Source organism: Typopeltis vanoorti, chromosome 18, assembly GCF_054136105.1.
Source record: "Typopeltis vanoorti isolate ZY-2024b chromosome 18, IOZ_Tvanoo_1.0, whole genome shotgun sequence".
NCBI lineage: Eukaryota > Metazoa > Arthropoda > Arachnida > Uropygi > Thelyphonidae > Typopeltis > Typopeltis vanoorti.
In genome coordinates, this window is record NC_143566.1 from 111463952 (window position 1) to 111484218 (window position 20267).

Here is a 20267-nt window from a genome sequence, read left to right on the forward strand (position 1 = left end):
TTGATATAAGGAAGCGAGATTGCGTTTTTGTAATCCTGTTTTATTGTGTTGTTAGTTGGAGGCATTTTAAGGATTCTCTTGATGGTTTTTGTTTCATATCCATTCTGTTGGAGGATTTGTGTTAAGTATTTTAATTCTTCATTACATCTTTCTGGTGTGTCAGAGATATTGTATGCTCTGTCTCAAAGAGTTTTAATTAAGCTTATTTTTGGTGAAGGATAGTGGTGTGAGGTTGCATTTAGAAATCTTCCAGTGTTTGTCGGCTTCCTATATACTGAGAAGGAGAGTTTACTTTCTTCATTAACTTCTAATAGAATATCCAGAAAAGGAAGCTTTTTATTTTCTTCTTGTTCTAAAGTGAATTTTATGGTGTTGTGCAAATTGTTGAGATAATCTTTGAAATTAATAAGTTCATCTGTTGTTCCATTGAATATGATGAAAATATCATCCACATAGCGTAGCCATATTTTTGGTTTTTTATGGTAATTCTTAAGAGCACTGTTTTCAAATTTTTCCATAAATAGGTTTGCTAATACTGGTGATAATGATGAAATCATGGCCAATCCTTCTTTTTGTTCCAAGATTTTGTCTTGATAGATGAATAAAGTATTGTTTATACAATGTTTAAAAAGATTTAAGATGTCCAGAAGGAAGAGGTCTTCTAGGAGATTCAAAATTTCTTGTCTTGGGACGTTTGTAAACAAGCTGATAATGTCTAGACTTGCTAAGATGTCTGTTGAACCAATATGTATATCTTTCACTTTTTCTATGAAATGTTTACTATTTTTTATGAAGGAAGATGCTTTTCCTATATGTTGTAAGATCATGTTGGCGAGGTATTTTGCCAAGTAATTCTTAGGAATTACCATAAAAAACCAAAATTATGGCTACGCTATGTGAACGATATTTTCATCATATTCAATGGAACAACAGATGAACTTATCAATTTCAAAGATTATCTCAACAATTTGCACAACACCATAAAATTCACTTTAGAACAAGAAGAAAATAAAAAACTTCTTTTTCTGGATATTCTATTAGAAGTTAATGAAGAAAGTAAACTCTCCTTCTCAGTATATAGGAAGCCGACAAACACTGGAAGATTTCTAAATGCAACCTCACACCACCATCCTTCACAAAAAATAAGCTTAATTAAAACTCTTTGAGAGAGCGCATACAATATCTCCAGTACACAAGAAAGATGTAATGAAGAACTAAAATACTTAACACAAATCTTCCAACAGAATGGATATGAAACAAAAACCATCAAGAGAATCCTTAAAATGCCTCCAACTAACAACACAATAAGCGCCTCCGTAGCGCAATTGGAAGAACGACGGTACATTGCGCCCTTCGATTGGAATAGGCCTAAGTTCGATTCTCGTCGCGACAGGAGGAATCTTTATCTGGTCGATTTCAATCGATGGTGAGTTAGCCGATCTCATACGGAGGTAGCAGGGTTTTTTCTCCCGGAAACTCGGGTTTTTCATCCCGCATACATACAAATCGGCCCTTCAGAACACACGCAATTTACAGACAAAAATTACTAGTTGTGGTAGTGTTGGAGGTGGGCGGTAGATGGCGTTGATTCGTAGTAGAGGTAAGATGTAGAGACAGTTGAAGATGTCCTCCCGCGATGAGTCTTCGGACTCCTTGGAGGTATCAGGAATAATGATGATAATGATAAAACAGGATTACAAAAACGCAATCTCGCTTCCTTATATCAAAAATGTTACAGATAAGCTAGCCAAATGAATGAACAAACACAACATAAAAGTACCAACCTTCCTATGGAAAAAATCTCAAGATTCCTACATCCACCAAAACCACCTCATCATCCTCTTAAAAAACCAGGAGTCTACAAAATCCATTGCTCTTGCGGGATTTGTTACGTAGGACAGACAGGAAGATCTGGAGAAATACGCATGGCTGAACACCAAAAATACGTACAATACAAAAGAGAACAAAAAACGGGTCTTGCTTTCCATACCACTTCCACTGGACACGATGAACTCTGGCAAAAAACGACGATGTCATACATAGAAAACAACAGTTATATAAGAAAATTTAAAGAAGCTGCTAATATGCTAAAAAACCCAACCCAATGCAATAAAAATCAAGGTTTAATTAATTCTCCATCAAGTGTGGTCAGCTCTAATAAAAAATCTACCTCAATCTGAGCTCGGACTGTATGAAAGAGAACAAGAACACGTGACATCGTCCAGTATTGTTCAACGTCAATAATGTTTTATATATGCATTCTGTTATTTGAGTTTATGAATAGCCAGACGGTTATGATTTGTATTTATTATTTCTCATGTTTGCCATTATTAATTTTAGTTTGTACTATTTTTAATTTTAGTTTATACTATTAATAATTTTTATTAATTTTAGTTTATACTATTAATAATTAATAATTTGCCATTATTAATTATTAATAGTATAACTAAATAATTTTTTATTATTTAGTTATACTATTTACCCCCCTGAAGATGTAAATCCTACGATTTACGAAACTTGTCGGGAACTATTATTTCACTATTTTGTATAACTGAATAATAAAAAATGTGGTGTAATTACCGAAATATATCTTTTGAACCAATTAGCCACAGGAGTCTATGCATGCAACTTCGTGTATAATTACATCCTCTGATGAGATGATCAAATCCAAGACCCTCAATCCTCGTGTGCCCTCTGTTACATACTGTCTGAAGTAGTTATCCCTCAAAAACTCAAGACTCATTTTCTTTACTTCCAGTTGCTATCTCACCATTCCAGTCTATATTGCATAATTAAAATCGCCCATAATGATCAGTCTTTTCTTATTTGCTTGGCTAATTTGATTATACATTTCATAGTCACTACTATCCACATTTCCTGGTCTATAACAACATCCAACCAAGTATTTCATTCCATTCACCTCTATCTCACACCATACTGCTTCAAAAGCCTACCACTGGGTAGAGCCAATGCTGAGAAGTTCTTCTCGGTGACGGGGTGAGAACGCTGAGTTGGGCGATCTTTCGGGATCATCTTATTTTTAGAGCCCACTTCACCTATACAAAAGGTTGAAACCGGTCTGGGTAGTGACCTCTTTTGATGGCGAAAGTTGGACGCATGTTGGAACGAAAGTACTGAACCAAAGAAAGATGAATGACAGTAAAAGTGAGAAGAATGATAGCGAAAGTTGGACGCATGTTAGTCCGAAAGTACGGAAACAAAGAAAGATATGTGAGAGTGAAAGTGAGAAGAATGACAGTGAAAGTTGGACGTATGTTGGACCGAAAGTACGGAAACAAAGAAGGATGAATGAGAGGGAAAGTGAGAAGAGAGGGTCGAGAGTTAGAAAGTTAGAAAGATTTAATGATAGAGTGAATGTGTCGCGAGGTTCAGAAGGTGAATTGGATTGGATGAAGCAAGAAATGAAATGGATGCGGAATGAAATTAAGAGAATGCAGGTCAAAACTATTAAAATAAATCATGATGGCATGAAAGAGTTAACAAAAGATGAGCGAGTGGCATTGTATGGTGACTCCATTATTAAAGGTGTGCTAGAGGATAAAATGCACAAGGTATGTTTTCCAGGCGGTAAAATGAGTAGAGTGATTGAGGCATTGAATATGAGGCGGGAACGAGCAAAAGAGTTAATTGTATTAATTGGTACGAATGATTTGAGAGAGAACAAGGAGCATGTCAGAATGAATGTCAGGAGACTGCTTGGAAAGATAAAGGAGAATAGTGTGACAGGAAGGGTGGTCAGTGTGTTGCCTAGGTATGATTGTGGTGAAATGAGGCGGAGAGCAAGGATTATGAATGATATTCTGGCTGAAATGTGTGAGGAGATGGGAGTACAGTTTGTTAATGTGTGGAATGAGTTTGAGGGACGAAGTGAGCTGTATGGGAGCGATGGACTGCATTTGAGTGGTTATGGTGTGAGTCGCTTGGAGAGACTGCTGCTGGAAGGTAGAGAAGTGAATAGAGAGAATGAATCAGATCGAGAGGGGAGTGATGTGGAAGAGCAGGAGAGTAAGACAGGAGAGATTGAAGGAGTGGAAATGAATGTGGAAGTGAGTGGTATGAGTATAGATAATGAGAGAATGGGTGTGCAAGAGGAACAGGGAAACGGGGAGGCTCAGGGTGGACAGGGATACACAGCGTGAGAAAGGTGGATGCTCCAAGAGGAGGTGAGAGAATGTGTAGGCAGGAAAGTAATGGGATGATCAGGGATCAAAAGGAAACAGATGGAATTGCAAAGGGTTCTAAAATGAAGAAGCAGAAAGGGAAATGGCCCCAGTCCAGCATGGAGAGATCACATCGAGTGAGTGGTATCAGTGGAACTAGCTGTAGATCCAGAAATGAGTTGTTGTGTTTGTATACCAATGCTAGAAGTATAAGAAACAAGGCGGATGAAATGGTTGCACTAATTGCGTCTGTGCACCCAGAGATTGTCGGAATAAGTGAGACATGGTTAGATGAGGATGACATCCTGACAGGAATAGAGATGGAAAGGTATGATGTGTTTCGTGAGGATAGAAGGGGTAAAAAGGGAGGGGGAGTGCTATTGATGATAGAGAAAGAGTTATGTCCATACAAGGTAGAGATGCAAGGGGGAAATGGGGCCAGTGGTTTTGAGGCAGTATGGTGTGAGATAGAGGTGAATAGATTCAAATACTTGGTGGGATGTTGTTATAGACCTGGTAATATGGATGGTGGTGATAGTGAAATGTATAGTCAAATAAGCCAAGCAAATAAGAAAAGGATGATCATTATGGGTGATTTTAATTATGGCAATATAGATTGGAATGAAGAGATAGCAACTGGAAGTAAAGAAAATGAGTTTCTTGAGTTTTTGAGGGATAACTACCTCAGACAGTATGTAACAGAGGGCACAAGAGGATTAAGGGTCTTGGATTTGGTCATCTCATCGGAGGATGTAATTATCAATGAGGTATCAAATCATCCACCAATTGGCGAAAGTGACCATGAGGTGATTACTTGGGTGGTTGCCAGCAGTGCAAGGACCCCTGTGAAAAAAGGGTATATGTGGAACTACAAGGGGGGTGATTATGAAGAGCTCAGGAGACAGCTTGCAGATGTAGCATGGAATGAGGAGTTAGCTGGAAAAGAGATCAATGCAGCTTGGGGGATTTTCAAAAAATATTTAGTGGATGCAATGTCTAAATGTATACCACGGGTGAGAAGGTTAAATAAGTTAGGTGTGAGATGGATGAATAAAGAGATTAAGCATGCAATACAGAGAAAAAGGGCATTGTGGAGGCAGCATAAGAGAAGTGGAAGTAACCAATTTCATGAGTTCTACAAAGACCAGGCAAGGAGAGTGACTTGGTTGGTGAGAGTAGCTAAAGAGAGGTATGAACAGCAGTTAGCTAATGAAGCTAAAAAGAATCCTAGGGAGTTCTTTCGATATGTAGCCAGCAAAAGAAAGAATGATTATGGAAGGATGACATTGATTGGAGGAAATGGTATAAAGACAGCTGTTGCAGAATGTGTGGTGGAGATACTTAATGAGCAGTTCATAAAGATCTTTCAATCTTGTGAATGTGACTTCATGGAGAGATTAAGAGCAGTTGATGATGGGGAGGAGAGACTGACTGTAAGTGAGCAAGAGGTGTTTGGGGAGTTGAGTAAACTAGATGTAAATAAGGCTGTGGGACTTGATAATATATCACCGCGTATTCTGAAGGAATGTGCCAGAGAGTTGACACCTGCCTTGACATATTTTTTTAATACGAGTCTTGCACTTGGTCAAGTCCCTAAAGAGTGGAAGGAGGGCAAGATTGTGCCACTTCATAAAGGAGGTGATCGAACTCAAGCATCAAACTATAGGCCTATCTGTGTGTCAGGTGTTGTGGTTAAGTTGTTGGAGAAGCTTGTGAGAACTAGGATCCAGAGTTGGGTTGACAACAATGGTATAATCTTTGATGGACAGCATGGATTTGCTAAAGGGAGGTCGTGTTTTAGTAATCTACTTACTTATTACAATAAAGTGACTGCTTCCTTGGACAGAGGAGAAGGATACACAGTAATATACTTGGATTTCGCAAAAGCTTTTGATAGAGTGCCTCATGATAAGTTGACAGTCAAACTAGAGCAGATGGGGTTGGATATTAGATTAGTGCATTGGATTGGAGACTGGCTATCTGATAGGTATCAACAAGTTGTGTATGGGGGTGCAATATCCAGGAAAAGGAAAGTCACTAGTGGAGTGCCTCAGGGATCTGTTTTAGGGCCATTACTATTTAACTTGTATATTAATGATATTGGCGAAGATTTGGATGGAGATATTCAGTTGTTTGCAGATGATGCAAAGTTGGGACGAACCATAAAGAGTAGTGAAGATGTTGTGGCCTTGCAAGAAGACTTGAATAAATTGAGTGATTGGGCAAGCAAATGGGGATGTGAGTTCAATGTTGCAAAATGTAAGGTTTTAAAATTTGGAAAACAAAGATGGGATGCAGAATTTATGCTTGGTGAAAATATATTGTTGGAAGTAGAGGAAATAAGAGATCTGGGAGTGATAGTGGATAAGGATCTAAAATTTAGGGGTCACATCGCCAAAATTGTGAAGACAACACAAAGACTTCTGGGAATGATGAGGAGGACACTGACATGTAGAAGTAGGGAGATTCTTGTTCCATTGTATAAGGCTTTGATTAGGCCACACATGGACTATTGTGCCCAGATTTGGTCACCTGGTTTTCAGAAGGATGAAGAGATGTTGGAAAGGGTCCAAAGGCGACTGACTAAGGTAGTTTCTGACCTCTGGAATGTCGAGTATGAGGAAAGATTGAAAAGATGTAATTTGCAGAGACTAGTGGAGAGAAGGAAGAGGGGAGATATGATAGAGACCTACAAGTTGGTAAGGGGTTGCTATAGGATCAATGGTGGAGAAGTTCTACAGCGAATAGTGGGAGATCAGGGGAGAACCAGAGGTCATCCCTGGAAACTGTATAAAGAGGGTGTGAGTAGGGGAGTGAGAGGCAGGTTTTTTTCGTGCAGAGTTGTGAATGATTGGAATGCCTTGCCTGAGAGTGTGGTGTCTGCAGGGAGTTTGAATGTGTTTAAGACCCGGTATGATGAGATGTGTGTGTAAGATAAAAGGACCTCCTAGATGAGTCTTTGACTCCATGAGGTCTTGTTTAATAATAATAATAATAATAATAATAAAATCACTGGCACTATTTCCCTCTTGCATCTCTATTTTGTATGGACATAACTCTTTCTCTATCATCAATAGCACTCTCCCTCCCTTTTTACCCCTTCTATCCTCACGAAACACATCATATCCTTCTATCTCTATTCCTGCCAGGATGTTATCCTCATCTAACCATGTCTCACCTATTCCAACAATTTTTGGTTGAACAGACTCAATTAGTGCAACCATTTCATCTGCCTTGTTTCTTACACTTCTAGCATTTGTATATAAACACAACAGCTCATTTCTGGATCTACAGCTAGTTCCACTGATACCACTCACTCGATGTGATCTCTCCATGCTCGACTGGGGCCATTTCCCTTTCTGCTTATTCATTTTAGATCCCTCTTCAATTCCAACTGTTTCCTCTTGATCCCAGGTAATCCCATTCCTTTCCTGTCTACACATACTCTCACATCCTCTTGGAGCATCCACTTTTCTCACGCTGTGTATCCCTGTTCACCCTGAGCCTCCCCGTTTCTCTGTTCATCTTGCACACCCATTCTCTTATTTTCCATACTCATGCCACTTAATTCCTCATTCATGACCACCTCTTCAATCTCTCCTGTCATACTCTCTTGCTCTTCCACATCACTTCCCACTTGATCTGATTCATTCTCTATACTCACTTCTCTACCTTCCAGCAACAGTCTCTCCAAGTGACTCACACCAAAACCACTCAAATGCAGTCCATTGCTCCCATATAGTTCACTTTGTCCTTCAAACTGATTCCACACATTAACAAATTGTACTCTCCTCACACATTTCAACCAACATACCATTCATAATCCTTGGTCTCCGCCTCAACTCACCACAGTCATACCTAGGCAACAGGCTTACTACCCTTCCTGTCACACTATTCTTTTTTATCTGATGAAGAAGCCTCCTGATATCAATTCTGACGTGCTCTTTGTCTTCTGTCAAGTCATTTGTACCTATTAAAACCATCAACTCCTTTATTCGCTCCCTCCTCGTATCCAATGCCTGAATCACTCTACTCATTTTACTGCTTGGAAAACATATTGTGCATCCTCTCATCCAGCACACCTTTAATAATGGAGTCGCCATATATAATTTAAAAAAAAATTAAGCATGAAAAAATATTGTTTATTATTGATAAAATTATACAGTTTGGTATAATTCAAAATTACTTAAAAATAAAATCCATTATCATAACCCTAATAATGTTCTAAAATAAAAACTATAACAAATGTTATGTCTTTAATTCTAATGTCCAAATATTTAAAGAGAAGGAGTAAACACGATAAGCACTACGAACACTCTACTACTGGCGCAAACTGCATATGAATAACACTGGAACTGTGTGACAGACAGTGCTGCATTGCACTAATACTTGCATCTCACTATGACATGCATATGCTTGCGTGCATAGCAAATACTAGCAATTATGACACTGTGGTAAACACAGTGCTGCTAGCGTCCTCCCAAGTGCTACAAGATGGATTTTTATTATTTTTTACTTTTTATTAACATCATTTTTTACCAAAAATAAGAGAATTGTATAAGATTGTTGATGATAAAATTAAATATTACAAACAAATATAAATAAATTAATAAATATATTTATATATTGAGAAAAATTGGGGGTGCTGCAGTTCTGCAGTGCCTATGCAAGAGCCCAAAATAACCCTTTAAATAAACAATTTTTTAACAATATGTGTACATCTAGGGTAGGTCCGACTTCTTCAATAATCTAGATGACAACAACGCATTTATAACAGTATTATTAATATTATTATGTGACACTACCAAGGAGTCCAAAGACTTATCGAGGGAGGGCATCTACTCTATAACTCTCCGTCTCCACCAACCACAGCAAACCACATCATCTACATTATCCACACCAATGCCATCTATTGTCCACTACCACCACTAGTATTTTCGCAGATAATCACAAACATCCATGCCCACGGTGGAATTTGTATCCGCAGCCTTTTGGCTGCAGAGCAGATACGCTAACCACTCAGTCAACCAGGCCGGTATTGTTAATAATAAAAAAAAATACTAAAAAGAGACAAAAACTGTATTATTTTGAACTTTCTTGAGTCTCCAAATTTGCATTGCTTATTTAATGCAATCTCTTTGTAATTTGGTGTGTAATTAGAGCATTTCATAAACATGAGTCCAAGTGCCCAATTCTATTTACTTGGATCAAAAAACATCATTTTGTAAGGTTATTATTTCAGCCCTCAAGTTCAAGAATATCCATATGGAGGTATATTGGGCTTAATAACTCATCTATATAGTTCATGGTTTCAAAACTAATTTCTTTAAAGTTAATAATGAGAAAAACTTTTTCTGCTGATTTTCTCAGTGAGTCAGATAGTGTAGAAATTTTTCACTAAAAAGTAATGTTTTTTTGTTCTATTCCACATTAAATTTTGTAACAGTTTAAAACAACCCCCATTCATTGCTTGTGGATTTGTACAGTTTGTTAATAGGTTCGTTTTTACACACACACACACACTGTGCTTGTTCAGCAGCTCAGGGGGAATAAATATTTTACACTGTTCTACAACAATGAGTATTTGCATATCAGTATAGATATATTGGCCCATCACGGAGGATATGAATGAATATTAATTTGTGTATAGTCTCTTTTTTAAAAGGCTCATTTTCTTTCTTTACACAAAAACACACAGCATAATGTTACTTGTTCAACAGTGCAGAGAGAATAAATATTATTTTATATTATTCCGCAACAAGATAATAATGAGTATTTGCAACACATAAAAAGTATGATATATTTATCATGGAAACCTACAAATTCAATGTAGTAGAAATGCAATTCCATAAGACTCATTAAATGTAGTAATAATACAGGGTGATTCTAAATTGTTGTGGTTTCCATGGCCTATAATTTTTAAGCCAGAAACAACAAAATAAAACTGCTTACAGAATAGGAAAGTGTAACTCAAAAAGTTTTATCACCTATAGAATCAATACTGCAGAATGCTAAAACACTTCAACATGCATGCCTTTTGTGGGGCATAAGATGTCCAAGCAATAATCAATTACCCTCCAAGTATTCTCCATCATTTGCAGTGTAACTGTTTCTATCGCACCAATAATTCTGGTCATCAAGGAAGGTCGCAGGGGTTTAGTAAACAATGCCCTTCACATATCCCTACAGGAAGCAATCAAGCAATCTGATATTGGGTGAGCACAGAGGCCACAGAATCAATCTACCACACCTAACCCAGCACCCAGGAAAATGCATGCCAAGAAATTATAGGTATTATTTCTGGGAAAATTCCCATGTTACTCCTCTAAGTAAATATTTTTATGGCTATTTAGCCTATTTTTGTTTAGGAGTACCCTTTTTTTTTATAATGTCATTGGCTTTTTACTCAAATTTTAGGGCATTACTGATGTTTTATATGAACAGTTATATGAAGAATATATAAGAAGAAAAATTGGATATACCTTTGTGGGATGTTGCTGGCTGTCTTCTTTTTCAGTGGCATCCCGGCATATGGCGATGTACATTCACTGTTGAAGGAAGTGTGACCTGAATAGAAGGGGGGTCAGAAAAGTGGGGTTTGAGAGATGTGGGAGAATTATTGGTGAGGCAAGAGGTATGCAAACTTTTTTTTGAAAAATCTGGCTTTTTTTACTTTTTAATTTATTAAAGGTGGGCAGAGAATACTTTGGAATGGGGGTAAACATAGAAAGTTTAGGGGAAGAAAAGGATATTATGGGATAAGATCAGGGGTGGGAGAATGAGCTGTTTTTCGACAGTGCGTTGTCTTCAGAGCTTGTGGGGGGGTAGTAGAGGCTATGTCATGCCGGCTTGGTGTTTCTGTCTTTGATATATCTGTGTAGTATTCTATTGTTCAGAGTCATGACCTATTTTTTATGTTATGGAGCTTCCGAACATGACAATCAGAAACGATAGCCATAAAATGTGACAAAAACTCAATAAATGCCCACCGGCCCTACCCTATATAAGATCCGACAGTTGGAAGTTCCATAACATAAAAATTAGGTCATGACTCCGACCAGTAGAATACAACACAGATATACCAAAGACAGAAACACCAAGCCGACATGACATAGTCTCCACTTCCCCCACGAGCTCAGAAGATGATGCACTGCTGAAACAGCTCACACCCCATTCTCACACCTCTGATCTTATCCCATAATATCCTTCTCATTCCTCTAAACTTTCCAAGTTCACTCCCATCCCAAAGTATTCTCTTCCCACCTTTAATAAATTAAAAAAATATAAAAAAACCCAGATTTTTCAAAAATGTTTGTATACCTCTTGCCTTACCAATAATTCTCCCACATCTCTCAAAACCCCACTTTTCCAAACCCCCCCCCCCCTTCTGTTCAGGTCATACTACTTCCTTCAACAATGAATGTACATCGCCATATGTCGGGATGCCACTGAAAAAGAAAACAGCCAGCAACATCCAACAAAGGTGTGTCCAATTTTTCTTCCTATATATTATTCATATATCTGTTCATATAAAACATCAGTAATGCCCTAAAATTTGAGTAAAAAGTCAATGACATTATAAAAAAAGGGTACATAAAAATAACATGTCAAGAAATTCTTGGACAATAACAGCCTAATGTGAATGCTTCATCTTGCTGGAGCACCATATGTGGCTGATGATCTTCCAAATGGGGTAATATATACAGCTGTAGCATGCCCAAATAGTTCACCACTGTCACAGTTTTTTCTGCAAAGAAAAAGAGTCCCCAAAACTTCCAAACATGAAAAAGCACACCAGACACTCACCTTTGGTCTTTCGAATACTTGAATGGTGTAAGGGTTTTTCGATCCCCATATTCTGCAGTGATGACAATTCGCCCTCCTTCATACATAAAACATTGCTTCATCACTAAATATCCATCTCCGAAGGTATTTTCAACAGCTTTAACTTTTGACAGAATGTCTTGGGCAAATTGGAAATGACAGGGTTTATTGTTCCGCTGTAAAGCCTAACAATCTACAGTTTGTAGGCAGAGTTGAAAGTGGTTGTGAAAATCCTCCAAACAGTTGTTTGTGGTATATCTAACTGCAAAGAAGCTCATCTAATTGATTTTTGTGGGCTTCAATAAAATGCTTCCTGGATTTGATCAACATCTTCTTGTGAAGTGCTCCATGTTCCCACCCCTTTTTGGTGCTGAACACTACCAGTCTCTTGAAATTGTATTAACCAGCATCACATAATATTATTTGCAGGTGGATGTTTTCCATAGTGAATTTTGTAATGATGTTGTGTTGTGATAATGGACTTTGTTTCGAAAAAAATCAAAGTACACACATTGCTTTCTCTTGAACAGTTGCCATTATTATTATTATCTGAGACCTCCAGGGAGTCAATGACTTATCAAGGGAGGCCATAAATCACCCAAACCAGCTGTCATAACTTACCTTAAATTCGTTCACACTAGATGCACTACCCCCACAGGCAAACTATTCCACTCAGTCACTGCTGTCTGGGAGGAAAAACCTAGTTCTTACCCTTTCTTGACTGTGAACAAACTTAACTTCCATGGATGCCTGCATGTTCTCTCCCCACCTTCTATATAACAAAAAATTTCATCAGATGGTATCGTATAACACTCATTCAAAAGTATATAGACCTCTATCATTATATCATCACTCTTTCTCCTGTTAACCAGAGTCTGCAATCCACATACTCACATGGTGTGAGGTAGAGGTGGGAAAGACAGGATATTTAGTGGAGTGTTGCTACAGACCCAGGAGCACAGAGGATGGGGACCATGAGATGTTTAGACAGTTAAGTTTGGCAAGTGCAAGAAGAATGATTGTTATGGGAGATTTTAACTTCAGTAGTATAAATTGGAGAGAGGAAGATGCATGTAGCAATAGGGGAATTGAATTTCTAGAATTCTTGAGGGACAAATGTCTTAGGCAACATGTAACAGAGGGAACAAGAGGTTCAAAAGTTTTGGATTTGGTTATAGCATCAGAAGAGTTGATAATAACTAAGATGACATCTCTCCCACCAGTTGGAGAGAGTGACCATGTGGTTTTGACTTGGAAAATGAATAGACATACAGGAGTATTAAAGAGACAGGAACTTAAGTGGAATTATAAAGCAGGTGATTATAATTGTCTTAGAAGTCAACTTTGAGAAGTTTCATGGAGGGAGGAATTGGAAGGCCGGGATATCATTAGTGTGTGGGAAATTGTGAAAGAATATTTGTTATCAGCAATGGTAAGTTGTATACCATGAGTGAAGAAGAGGACATAATTTGGAGTAAAGTGGATGATAAACAATATTAAACAGGAATTGCATGCGAACTATGGAAGAGATATAAGGAGACAGGTGAAGAGAAGATGCATGAAGAATATAAGACACAGGCCAGAAGAGTGACTAGTATGGTAAGGAAAGCGAAACTGGAATATGAGAGGAGATTGGCCCTAAGAGCCAAAGAAAATCCTGAGGAATTTTTTTAGCTATGTGGCCAGTAGGAGGAGAAATGACTGTGGAAGAATGATATTGTGGGATAAAAATGGGAATAGAGTGACTGATGCAGAGGGCATAGTAAAATTGTTCAATGAACACTTTATTGGAGTATTTCATCCTGGAGGAGTCAGTTTTAATGCTAGAGAGATAGGGCAGGTTCAAAGTTTAGAGGTAAAGGAGGAGAGAGTGTTTCAAATACTGAGTACTCTGGATATCAGTAAAGCTGTGGGATTGGATAGTATTTCACCACGAGTTTTGAGAGAATGTGCTAGGGAACTGACAGTGCCTATGACATGGCTTTTCAATGAAAGTCTAGCTACTGGAAAGGTGCCCATGGAATGGAAGGAAGATAAGATAGTGCCATTGCATAAGGGCGATAGCTGAATGGAAGTGTCTAATTATAGACCAGTTTGTGTGTCATCAGTAGTTGGAGAAAGTAGTGAAGGACCGTATACAGCATTGGGCAGATGAGGGTAATGTTATCTGTGAGAGTCAACATGGATTTGTGAAAGGGCGCTCTTGTTTTAGCAATATGCTAGCCTTTTATGACAAAGTTACAAGAGCATTAGATGAGGAAAAGGCATATACTGCAATTTTCTTAAACTTAGCAAAGGCATTTGACAGGGTGCCACATGATAAGATGATATTTAAGTTGCAGCACATGGGTCTGGATGTCAGATTGGTCAACTGGATTCAGGATTGGCTGTCTGATAGGTATCAGAGAGTTGTGTATGGTGGAGCAGTTTCAAGGAGGCAGAGGGTTACAAGTGGGGTCCAACAGGGCTTAGTACTATATTGTTTAACCTTTATATCAATGACACTGCCAGTGGATTGCAAGGGGATATTCAGTTGTTTGCAGATGATGCGAAGTTGGGAAGGATTATTAGTAATAGTGCAGATGCTACCACATCTGCACTATTACTAATAATTCAAACTTTCTAGCTTATTCAAACCCTGCAAGAGGATTTGAATAAGCTAGATAGATGGGCAAATGAATGGGGTGTCAGTTTAATGCAGCAAAATGTAAGGTCTTGAGGTTTGGGAAACATCGATGGGATGCTGCATACTCTATGAGAGGAGTTATACTGGAGGAAGTAGGGAGACAAGAGATCTGGGGTTGATGATTGATAGAAACCTGAAATTTAGGGGACATATTGCAAAGGTGGTGAAGGTAACACAGAGGATTGCTGCAATTATGAGAAAGACATTGACCTGCAGAGATAAAAGAGTTATCATTCTGTTGTATAAGTCTCTGATCAGACCACACTTGGACTATTGTTCTCAGGATTTGAAGGGGATAAATTAACTGTGGAAAGGGTACAAAGACAGATTACAAAGATGGTTTCAGGACTGCACAATTTTGTTTATGAGGATTGGCTGAGGGAATGTGGACTGCAGAGTTTGGTGGATAGAAGAAGGAGAGATGATATGATTGAGACTTTTAAACTGTTGAGAGGTGGTTACAGGGTTGACACTGGGGAGTTCTTTCACTTGGTTGAACAGCGGGAAGGAGCGATGACAAGAGGCCATCCCTGAAAGTTACAAAAGGAAACTGTGAGCAAGAGGGTGAGGAGTGGTTTCTTTGCATGGAGGGTGGTTGAGCCGTGGAATGCATTGTCTGATGGAGTGGTGAGAGTGAGAACAGTCAATGAGTTTAAGGAGTGGTATGATAGACTTTGTGTTTCTTAGGGGAGGGACCTCCCCTTAATGAGTCTTGACAGACTTTATGTTCTTAGGAAGGACTTCCCACGATGAGTCTTTTGGCTCAATGGAGGCCTGAATAATAATAATAATAGTCTAAATCCCATAATCCAGGTATAATCTTTGTAACTCTTCTTTGCAACCTTTCCACAGCTTCTTTATCCCATTGGAATCTGGCACACCAAATCTGCATAAAGTAATCCAGGTGTGGTCTTATCAAAGCCTTATAACGAGGCAAAATGACTTCCTTATCCTTCCATGTAGGTTCGTTTCAACATCACAATTATCCTCTGAGTTGTATTTGCAACTTTTGCTATGTGACCTTTGAACTTCAGATTCCTATCTACCAACATGCCAAGATCCTTGCCTCCTCAGTTTTTTGTATCATAACCCTGCTAATATAATATGCCGCTAGAAATCTTATCACGCCAAAGTGCATAACTTTATACTTACTAACATTAAACTGATACCATTTTAGTATGCCAAAATTTCTAGCCTACTCAAATCTCTCTCTTTCTCTCTGTGTATTTTTCTTTCTTCTATGTTTGAGGATGCTGATAACACCTAGTTTTAGTGTTGGATTGTGGTATGAATCTGTATATGTATTGGCCTCAGTGTGTGTAGGTTTTTTCGGTAGACCGTGAAGGAAAGACAGCCTGAGGGAAGATGTGTGACAAGTGCGAGAAAAGGAAGAGTTACTGTTTTCAATCTTGATAGCAAATTGGATATATTTGTCTTATTTTATTCAGGTGGTTTAGGAATATATCGTCAACATATCCAAGCCACACTTTGGGTTTTGGAGACTTGTTGTACCAAAGGTTCATTGCTGTCTTCCTTGTAAAAGTTAACTGGAGGATGGGAGAGTGATGAGCCCATGGCCATGCATTCTTTCTGCAGATAGAAATTACTTTGCTACATGAAATACCCAGAGTGAAGTATGTGGGCAAAGAGGGGCCATGATACTGAGTAGGGATTTGTTCTATACGAGAATAATCATACAACTGATTGGAATATTTGCGAAAAGGGCAGTTATGTCAAAGCTGACTAATAAATCTTTGTTGTTGAGTGTTATGTTTTTAATTCTGTTTATAAAGTGTTGTGTATTTTTTTATGTAGAAGGAGAAATGATCTACCAACTCCTTGAGTGTAGCCACTAGTTTCTTGGCTAAGTGATAATTGGGGCTGTCAATTCCTTCAACTATCAGTTGCAGTGGAGTGTTTGATTTGTGTATTTTTGGCAGGCCATAAATTCTGGGAGTGCAGGTATAATGTGGTAACAGCTTTTTAACTGTTTCTTCTGGCCAAGTGATCACTGACTTAATTAATTCAGTTGTTTTCTTTTTTGATGCAGTTTGCAGGATTGTAGTTAACCAATCATTACATGTTGTAGTTGGATACCAAGTGGTTAATTTTTTCAAGGTAAGCTGTCTTATCAAGAATGACAGTAGCATTACCTTTGTCTGCCTTCTGTCTTGTTTATATATGTTTTCCTGATGACCTTGATATAAAGGTCGAATTGTGAGTGTTTTTAATTTTAAATAAAGTAATTGCTCTAACACATGTTTTTGTCTCTATAAATTCTACACAATGAATGCAAACCACAAAAGCTGAGTAACCCTGAAAGAAAGAACGAAAGAGATTGGACTAAAGTAAATTTTTGGATATAAAATTAACAGGAATTTATGGAATTTTTTTAAAGGAAAAATCTTATAAATTCAAGGAACTATACATGCTCATCCAGAAACATCTTTAACAAACTGTGCTTTATTACTTATTAACTGAGCTACCAAGGCAGCACATACCTCATTACATTCATGTTACACTTTAATGGAATAATTACAGCACAAAGAGAAATAATTAAACAACAGGTTTAATCATTTCAATATTTCAACTCAGTCACACAGACATCTTCAGAAATACAATGTTAAAATTGGAGTAACACATACAAAAAACAATAAATGGAAGAAAAGAGATTACAATAAACAAAGACTAAAGTCCTGCGAGAGGCACCCTTTATGGGTGCTGTTCACCAGCCTTAGATTTTGGACAGTTTCGTCTTTGTTTATTGTAATCTCTTTTCATACGCTTATTGTTTTTTGTGTGTTTTTGTGTGTGTTATTGCAATTTCATCATCATCAAATTCCTGCCATGTACCCTCAAGGGCTTACAGGATATGACAGTACTACATGAAAAATTTACAACATTACTGACTTCCTATCTACAATTTTCCTCCAAATCAGTCTGTTATCTGTCAAGATTGCAATTTTAACATTGCATTCTTAAAGATGTCTCTGCAACTGAGACCAAATATTGAAATGATTAAACTTGTTTAATTATTTCTCTCTGTGCAGTAATTATTCCATTAAAGTGTAACATGAATGTAAACCAGAACCTAAGTCTAAATACTCGATATCTTATTATACTGCTATCATACTTAGCAGGTAACAAGATCAGAGTAGGCTATGTTTTAAGAATACTTCTGTTAATAGACTTTCACTTACCTTATCAATTATATCAACATACTGTTTTTTACCCAGTTTCACTGCTTCATCTCGCACTGTTTCATTGAACTAAAATAAAAGAAACCTATAAGTGCTGAACAAATTAGTCAATATTCTACTAACTCTATTTAAAAATTAATTTTTTTAAAATAAGAAAGCTGCTTTTAAAAACTTCAAAGTTAATTATTAGTAGGCAAAAGATCATGGATGTAGCTATGGGAATAAGCAGAGCTGATGGCATGGCTGACTGCTTGAACAGTAAAGCAGTGGGCAAGTGGCGTGAGTCAGTTGTTGGTAAGTAAGACAGTGTGGCAAGTTAAAGGCGGTGAGTGATAAGAGAAATGTGAGCGTAGCTGGCAGTGAGCAGTAAGTCAGGTGGTAAAAATGTGATTGGCATAAATGGTAGTGAGAAAGTAATTGAAAAAATTAAAGCGGAGTTGGTGAAGACGAAGCAAGAGATTAAATATATGAGGAATGAACTGAGGAGAGTTACGGATTTGCATGGGAATATGAGGAAGAATGAGATGCAAGAAATGTCAGATGATTTGAGAGTGGCAATGTATGAGGATTCAATGATAAGAGGTGTGGTGACCGAAAAAATGCATGTGGTCTGTTTTCCAGGAGGTAAAATGAGCAGGGTGATTTAAGCATTTGATAAGAGGAGTACCTCTGAGCAAAAGAGCTAGTAGTGATAGTTGGCATAAATGATTTGACTGGTAACAAGAACAATGAAAGGAGAGACATCATGAAGTTCTTAAGGAGAGTGAAAGATAACAGTGCAGCAGGTAAGGTAGTCAGCATATTGCCCAGGTGTGATAATGACGAGTTCAGAAGGTGAGCGAAAATTATGAATGGTATGCTAGCAGAGTTGTGTGTGGAGAAAGAAGTTAATTTTCTGAATGTGTGGGATGAATTTGAGGGGTAGATAGAGCTGTATAAAAGAGACGGGCTACATATGAATGGATTCTATGTGTCAGTTGGAGAAACTGTTGCTGCAAGAGAAAATGACTGCAGTGAATGTAAGACTTGAGGGAGCAAGAGGTGTTCTAGATCAGCAGGAGACTAAGGTAGGAGAGTTTGAGAATGGAGAGGTTGCTGGCACGAGTGAAAAGAATGAGAGAGAGAGAGAGAGGGAACACTGGATTATTGTCCGCAGATTTGGTGGCCAGATTTTTAAAAGGGTGATGACTTGTTGGAGAAGGTTCAGAGATGATAAAGTCAGTTTCTGGTCTCTTGAATGTGGAATATGAGAATATTGAGAGAATGCAAATTACAGAGACAAGTAATTTAAATTGATATTAAATTACTTGTATTTAAATTAAAATGAATAGAAGGAAGAAGGGAGACATGATGGAAATGGATAAGTTGGTAAGGGATAATTATCAGATTAGTGTGGATTAGATTTTTCACATAATATCTGGAGACAGGGAGAGAATGAGGGGCCATCCCTGGAAGCTATATAAGCCTGGTGTGAGCAAGGGGGTGAGGAGTAGATTTTTTTCATGTCGAGTGGTGGGTGATTGGAATGCAGACACAGTGAATGCATTTAAGTCAATATATAATGAACTGCGCATGTGAGAGTGGCACCTCCCATGATAAGTATAGTCAGCCCACAGTAGATAGAACCTTATCTGGCACAGTGCCAAGAATAGTCAATTCATGTTGAAAGGAAGAAAAAAATAAGGTGATGTATAAATTCATCACCAACATGCCAAATCACATGTTTATATTTAAAATTTTCCAACTGCTATACAAGTAAAATAGTTGCCAGTTTAAAAACCAGAATGTTCATAAAAGAAAAGCAAATTTTCTGACATGTAATAATAAACATCCATCCCATGAAATGCATTGATTATCCTATTTTTTTGGAATAGATTCGCCTTCTTCTGCAATATGCAGAAGTGTCGAGGGTCTCACATCTGTGGTCGAACTATATATTGACTTCTTTGGGGTCTGCTGATAATGATAATAATAATAATAAAAATTATGTAATGTTATTATTATTATTATTATTATTCATACCTCCATGGAGTTAAGAGACTCATCATGGGAGGTCATTCCTAGGAAACACAAAGTCTATCATACCACTCCTTGAACTCATTGACCTCTCTAACAGGCAATGCATTCCATGGTTCAACCACCCTCCATGCAAAGAAAGCACTCCTCACCCTCTTGCTCGCTGCTTCCTTTTGCAACCTCCAGGGATGGCCCCTTGCCATCGCTTCTTCCCACTGTTCCACCAAGCAAAAGTACTCCCCAGTGTCAACCCTGTAACTGCCTCTCAACAGTTTAAAAATCTCAATCATATCACTTCTCCTCCTTCTTCTATCTACCAAACTCTGCAGTCCACATTCCATCGGCCAATCATCATAACTA

At 37.9% G+C, this 20267-nt stretch overlaps 1 protein-coding gene across 1 annotated transcript in view; it reads right to left on the minus strand.

The window, feature by feature from the left end:
• LOC150097074 (uncharacterized) overlaps nucleotides 1-20267 on the minus strand; it is a 376162-nt gene that overhangs the window by 72203 nt on the left and 283692 nt on the right. The window contains exon 13 of the mRNA XM_090408120.1: nucleotides 17892-17960. Within this exon, the coding sequence (XP_090264246.1) occupies nucleotides 17892-17960 (69 nt within the window). The remainder of the gene's footprint in view (nucleotides 1-17891; nucleotides 17961-20267) is intronic.